The following is a 7,496-nucleotide window of genomic DNA, read 5'->3' on the forward strand; positions in this document are numbered from 1 at the left end:
TATATTATTGATGCTATTACTTTAAAAACTCCGCATATAGTAGACCCAAGATTTTTGAGTAATTTGGACTAGTGGCTTCTGGGCCCCTCCGGGATTACGGACCCTCAAGCTTAAGCTTCATTAGTTTCGTAGTGGATCAGCTCCTGCCCTAAGAAGAATAATTTTATGGTATAGGTACTTGCCAATAATGTCCAAATCAACACTGTTTTAATTTAAAATTCTTTAATAAAAACTAAAAAGTAAGGAACCGTCCACAATCCAAATTCTTCCCCCGTCCACCCCGAGGCTATTGAATGGTCATCTACATTTTAACGTAAACAAATATCAACTGGTTTTTTTTCTTTAATATATAAATATGTTTATGTTTATATTTGCAAAATTCTTATACTGCTATATATGTGCATCTCTGTCTCTTGTGACATATAATTTTTAAAAATATTTTTTTTCTTTCGTCTCCATGCTACTGCCTTTTTTTGTTCCATCCACCAGCTCCTTATCTACTGTCTCTCAGGGGGGAGGGGGGGACTTGTAAGCTCCCATGAAGAGGACGTTCTTGGTCTGAATGTCGTAGATGAGGAACATGAAGGGTTTGTTGCAGTAGAACCTTTGGAAAGGCGGATCTTCCTTGCTGGACATGGCGTTCGAAGCCATTGCCATCGTCGCCGCCGCCGCCTCCGTGCCCTCCTCTGACACCTCGACTAAGGCCTTGTGGACGGTCTTGCTGACACTGAGAGGCTTGCCCACTACAAACCTCGTCATGTTGGCCAAGGAGTCTTCGAACAAATCACGGACTCCCAGGTTTTTGAGGCCCTGTTGGAAGAGACAAAATTTAATAATTAGTGAGTTTGTGAGGACGTTAGTCATTTTCCTATTGCTTACATAAGGAGCGCATTTTTGTCGATTGTAATGTTCCTTGCTCTCTCTCTCTCTCTCTCTCTCGTTCTCCTGCTTACCTCCATCAGTTCATCACTGACTGCGTCTTCCAGTTTAAACTTGGGCAGGAGGAGCTCTACGAGCACATTTTGTGAATTCCATCCGCTGGTGACTCTGGAGAGGGACCCACCACTCAGGGCTGACACCATATTGGAGAACCCTGCTTCTCCTTCTACATCTGGCAGCAGCAGCAACATGGAGATGACATTGCCAGCATAAGGTAATTCCAGAATTTGGGCTCCCAGCTCTGTCGACTGAGCTGAAGTGTGAAGGAAAGAGAAGTTAATACTGGACCATCGTAGTACCGCAGGTATAATGATACACTCGTATACAGATATTCTCATACTGAGTAATATTGTCAGAATTAGGACATTCCACCTGTAGACCTCGCCATGTGCAGTCACAGTAGCTCTGCCTCTCACCCTTACAGTGCCCAAGTGACTCTACCCTTCCACGATGCCTCATAGTGTGAATATAAAACCCAAGAGCTCAGTAGTTAACGATGTCACGAAGCTTGCACTTCCGGCTGCCCTGAAAAGCTGCCTGCAGGTCAAGTTCTTGGGCAATGCATCAATGAAGGAAGCCTTCCTCGTCACCTTCACTGACGACGAGGAGGCCGAGAAAGTCCTCACACCACGTGCGATGAAGACCCTTGATGAACGTGGCTTTGCTATCTCGACCTCTCTCACTTGAAGGCTAAAAGATCTGTATTCTTGAAACGTCTTGACATGATCATCACGGTCTTGTCCACTGCAGAACTCAAGTCCTCAGCTGAAGAGCAGAATGACTGGGCCACTATCGAAAGCATCACAAAGGTTCCAACCGCCTCATCAATGCTTAAGGTTACGTTTCTGGACAGCACTACGGCTGCCAGAGCCCTGTCAGACAGCCTGGCTATCTCTTATTATTTTATCAATCCACGACAGATCGGGCCAGAACGTTTCAAACTCATATCGCCATGCTGGACTTGCTACTCATACAACCACTCCACCACTGACTGCCACATCAAGAATAAAAAGATCTGCTCCACTTGTGGGAATGACGGCCATGATATCGAACCTGTATCTCCACTACTGCACCTACCTGCATCAACTGCAAGATCGACCATCATACACTAGCAGCAAAATGCCCTGTCCGAAAGGAAACCCTATCCAAGAAAATTAAAGAAGACCTCAAGAAGACGACCATTAACACCCCAACTTATGCTGCTATAGCAAAGCTCCAGACGGCCACTACCAAGATCCTGCAAGCCACTCGACAGACGCCCCCCAACCACCACCTCCTTTTCTCCACTACCTGACGGTGTTTCCACACAAATTTACTATTGCATGTTGTTTGCTCACATGCAAAACGTAGATGACCTGGATCCTTCAACAAGACTATTAATGAACTTTTTTCAATAAACAACATGCCAGCCTTCAAATTCCCAGAATGTTCTCCTTCAGCCGATATTCTGAAATTCACCACAAAAATCGTCAGCTTCGCTGCACCCGACAACTTGCAGGACATGATTCTTGACGATGACAACTGTTCGAACCAAGAACCCACCAATGAGAGCTTTCCAGCTATTCCCACCAATGAGGAGCCATCACCGACTTTCATCACCACTTCTACTACTGACGAATCAGCTCCTTCACCTCCACTACAACCACCAAAAGCCAAGAGAGCCAAGACACAACCACCTGAAGCACCTCAAAATACACCGGTACCTGAAGAAATGGAAGAAGAAATAAAATTTAGAACAACTGAACTTACCACTATCTATACAAGTAATCCACTCAGCCAGTGGTTGTGTGTAACTCAAGCAATCTATAACGTGCACCAAGGAACTATGAAGTACACTGTTGCTCCTGGTTGGGGACATCACACTAAAACCGCCCTAATTGAAGACCTAGAAGCTGACTTCAAACACCTGGTCAAAATTACTCTATTGTCAAAATCTGCATTCAGAAGACTTCAAATGGCCTCCCTCCCTATCCCGCCTTCCACCGATGTCCAGCCACCAATCACCTTCCAGATCTAGATACCCACCGCCAAGATGCAGCCTGCACAGCTTCCTACTCGGGTCTTCTACATCGCTAACCATTCCTGATTTTCCAGTTCTATCCCACGAGCGCTCATCTGCTGGGTTAAGCTCTGGCACTATTTCTAGGACTATGGACACTCCTCTCCAGCGCTATTCTTCGCCTGTCCCGTCTTCCCCGCTCACCCCAAATGGGGTCTTACCTACACTCTCTCGTTCGTTCGTTAGTCAGAATTAGGTATTCTTAGTAGAAAGAGCACGGAAATAAACGAAACATATTAACAAATTTACAGGATGTGAATTTTTTAATAATTTTAAGAAAAAATCGTCTACCCAAACAATATTATTATAATGAAGCAATACTGTGACAAAAGTGACCACTCTCCCTAGACATACCTAGTCTGAGAACACTGGTCCTGAGCTTCATCATGGGAGCGTCGACAGACTGTCCAGGACTGACGAAGAACTTTCTGGTAGTGGTAGAGGAGGGGTCGAATTGGTACAACCAGGTCCCCTTGAAGTAAGCTGCGTTGACCAGAACCATGAGAGCGTCCACCATGTCATCCGGGGAGACCAGCTCAGTAATGTGGCCCTTCGTGGTGCTAGACACGAATTCGTTGACATCTCTTGAAACTTTATAAGTCTGATAATAAACAATGTGCTTCTCAGTGATAACTAAATAATAATAATGAAATAAACAATAATAATGAAATAAGTAATAATAATGTGGAGAAATTTTCGAATTTGTCCACGCTCGTTTGTATAATGCGTTTACATGTGTTGTTGCACGACGTCATGAGGTTTCTGTCTGCCATGCTGTCGGTCACCAGTGTGCCAGTGATGATGTGTTTATCTTTCGCAGTTCCTAGAAAAAAGTGGCAGTTTGAATGATAATAATGTGTTAGGGCTGTTGGACTGTGTTGGGGGCTGTTGGACTGTGTTGGGAGATGTTGGACTGTGTATTGGTGGCTGTTGGATTCTGTTAGGGGCTGTTGGACTGTTTTGGTAACTGTTGGACTATGTTGGATATTGTTGGGCTGTGTTGGTGACTGTTGGACTGTGATGGTGACTGTTGGACTTTGTTGGTGACTGTTGGACTGTGATGGTGACTGTTGAACTGTGTTGAAGGTTGCTGGACTGTGTTGAAGGTTGCTGGACTGTGTTGAAGGTTGCTGGACTGTGTTGAAGGCTGCTGGACTGTGTTGAAGGTTGCTGGATTGTGTTGAAGGTTGCTGGATTGTGTTGGGGGTTGTTGGACAGTTGCCTTCGCCTGCTGCACGTCCCTCACCTGAATAGGACTGCTGAAGTGTTGTGGACTGTTGGACAGTGTTGGGAGATGTTGGCTGTATAAGACCTTATGGCTTGAGTGGCTTTCCCATGAAATAATTAACATAAACATTGAAAAAAAAAGCCTAAGTGACCGGCAACATGGTGGACACAGCTGACTGAATCACATGACTGCACTCTCTACACATACTTATGACGTCAGTTAAAGCTGAACCATGTTGGTTAAGTAAGCTTTTAATGAACTGGAAGGCGCGTTTTAAAGTCAAAACGCATCAAATGATGTTTAAGGCATTCCCGATCCATGAAATGTGAAATTGCCCAATAACAGAGAACAACAAGTCGTCGAGTAGTGGCTTACAACTGAACAAATTACTGATGCTCTGTTTACAAAACGCGACCGCCACTGAAGAGGCAATACTAACGAAAAAAATACAAAAATAAACACAACATTTGTAATAAATATATTCTGAACCAACAGGGATCAGGAAGTAAACATGTAAGAAGATATTTAAGAAACAATTAACCAGTACACTGGAAATGGGAACCAGTTATCGTAATATGGCGTCACGACGCTGTTTGTGTACATTGACGCTGACAGCGTGAGTCAAGGCAGACTCTGTGATCTTGCTCTGCTGAGTGTAGAACGAGAAGAAACTGAAGAAAACTGAATTTGAGCACAACATAGACCAATTTGCGTCAATGAAAGCAAGGAAAGTGCAGTTGAAATTTTCATGTAGTGCCATAATTTGTTAGTTAAAAGATTAACCAGTTTGACTTGTATTTTTGGGCTGATTTTATGGTAAAGTTATCTAAAAGATGGGGTGGGGTCTCAGATGTTTGGACAGGGGGACAATTTCAGTGCTTGCCATAGGCGCTATTTTCCGTAGATACGCCCCTGACGCTGAGTGATGATCAAATCTAAACTTGTTTCAGAGATGTAATAAACTATTATTACAGAAGAAATACATTATAAATGTATTCGCGATCCATTATTATTATTATTATAATCAAAAAGAAGCGCTAAGCCACAAGGGCTATACAGCATTCGCGATCCAACAAATGTGAAACAAATATTGAGAAAGTGACAAGAGGTAAATAGTTGTAAGCATCAAGTAATAGCAACTGCAGATATGCTGGAAGGAAACCTCTGAAGCTTCCATAGCTGAAGAATCCTTACTGGAATACCGGATGATGTTCTCACTGCTCCACTGAAGTCTCCCAGCTCAGGCTGACGGATTTCAACAGCTTATATGAGCCCCATTTAACGTGATGGAATATGACTGGGTAACATAGCTAAATCCATTTTGCATCATTTTGAGGATTCTAGTTTTATAAGTGATGCCCGTAGTTCACTAAGTAATAATTGTATAAGTTAATAACGAAGTTTTTCAGTAACTGGATTCAATATATGTCCTAAGATATTAGAGATAAATAAGAAGAAGTGATCTTAAGCGTTGAAACAGTAAACATCCTCTGCGTTGCTTAAGGTAATCAAAAACAAAACAGAAGACATGCCATGAAGTAAAAGGCAAGTCTGAGAAAAACTTATAAGTAAATAAGTATTCTAAGTGAACAAACCTGGTTATAAGCCTAGAGTTGTGCCAGAAATCACTGCTCACCCTAACACGACGTGAGTCACTGGGCCCCAGACACTACACTTTACACTAGACCAGTGGTTTCCAAACTTTTTCAGCTTGTTACCCAATTTAACATGCCACATAAAGCATGTTACCCCTTTCACAAAATGTTGTTATTATTGATATATATGGCTAAACGTGAACGTATACAGCCTCGCATACTCTGATAATCCTAGCAAAACCATTGAAAACGTAAGAACCACACATACATTATATATAAAATTAATAATAGCTACAAATTCACAGTAACAGTGGGTAAATACTAACTATATACTGCACAGGGCAGTACACATACATACCAGCTTATGTCTACCTCGGCTGATGCTCACAGATAAACTGACAGTGTGAAATAGAGGCAGCCTCAGGAAGTGAGTGACGCGTACTGGACAGGTCGATCTGGGCTACTGAGTGACTTTTGTCCTGAAGCATACTTGTCAAAATACTTTTGGGTTTCCACACACTTAGCTATATATTTCTTCTTTTCTAATACTGTATATTAGTTTTTGATGTTTATTGTTATTTGGTTTAACTTTATTACTTACTTATAATAGGTTTACTTTACAACTTTATATACTAAGACAAAGTTAACAATAATCCTCATACCGGGTACCGCATTGTTTTCTTGATTTTCAGAATTCATAACTTTTTTTCTGTCACCCCTCCATTACCCCCCAAAAATGGTTAAATTACCCCCAGGGGGTAATTTACCCCCAGTTTGGGAACCACTGCACTAGACAAACCGAAAAGTCACAATGAAGTAAATATAACAATCTAAAATAAAGGCGGAATATGGTACTCGAACCCAGGTCTCCAAATTGGGAGTTTCCAGTGCTAGGGTTTTAGGATCCTCAACATTTTTTTGAGAATATATTACAAAATGTAGTGTATCCGTATATTAAAATATGGAGAGTGTTTCTTATTAAAATATTTAACGATGTTTAATATAATATGCAAAAAAGACATTTTAACATTATGTTAAAAAAACAAACTCGATCGTATTTACCAAGAGACCAATTAAAAAAAATACCTATTAATACATAGTAATAAGTAAATTTTTTTTTTTAGTAAAAACACGAATACTTACATCAGAGAAGTCGACCATTTGCAACTCTTTGTATAGGATTTTGGTAATGCAATCTTGTAGTTGGAGGTTGGAGTTGAAGTAGGCGCGGTTGACCATAGTGAACGTATAGGGAGGTTGGGAGGTTGCCCGCTTGTCGTAACTGAAGGAAGATGCACAACTCGCGTGAGGAATACGACAACGATCACCAAAGGTTGCACGTCAATGGTATGCAATACCGACAAGATGAAAAATTAGATCCATAAACCACGGAATGGGTGGAGTTTGAGCCTATGGGTTTCAACCCCCACCCGTTCCGTGTTTTGTTTGCAAATGTGTTAAGATATAAGTTATTACGCTTTCGTGAGTCAATTAGACACATATGCAATATCTTGGTATCTTTGTAGACGTTTCGCCATCCAGCGGCTTTATCAGTACGATACGTAGAATATTTTTTTTTATTGACACATCGGCCGTTTCCCACCAAGGCAGGGTGGCCCGAAAAAGAAAAGCATTCATCATCATTCACTCCATCACTGTCTTACCAGAGGTGCGC

General features: G+C 41.9%; 1 protein-coding gene across 1 annotated transcript in view; it reads right to left on the minus strand.

The window, feature by feature from the left end:
• Positions 1-326: 326 nt before the first annotated feature.
• Positions 327-7,496, minus strand: part of LOC128692710 (uncharacterized) — a 50,300-nt gene continuing 43,130 nt past the window's right edge. Inside the window, exons 11-14 of the mRNA XM_070090119.1 lie at positions 6,965-7,103; positions 3,353-3,599; positions 954-1,192; positions 327-810 (exon numbers count right to left, since the gene is read on the minus strand). Of these exons, the coding sequence (XP_069946220.1) occupies positions 508-810; positions 954-1,192; positions 3,353-3,599; positions 6,965-7,103 (928 nt within the window). The 3' untranslated portion in view covers positions 327-507. The remainder of the gene's footprint in view (positions 811-953; positions 1,193-3,352; positions 3,600-6,964; positions 7,104-7,496) is intronic.

The sequence above is a fragment of the Cherax quadricarinatus genome, chromosome 30, assembly GCF_038502225.1.
Source record: "Cherax quadricarinatus isolate ZL_2023a chromosome 30, ASM3850222v1, whole genome shotgun sequence".
NCBI lineage: Eukaryota > Metazoa > Arthropoda > Malacostraca > Decapoda > Parastacidae > Cherax > Cherax quadricarinatus.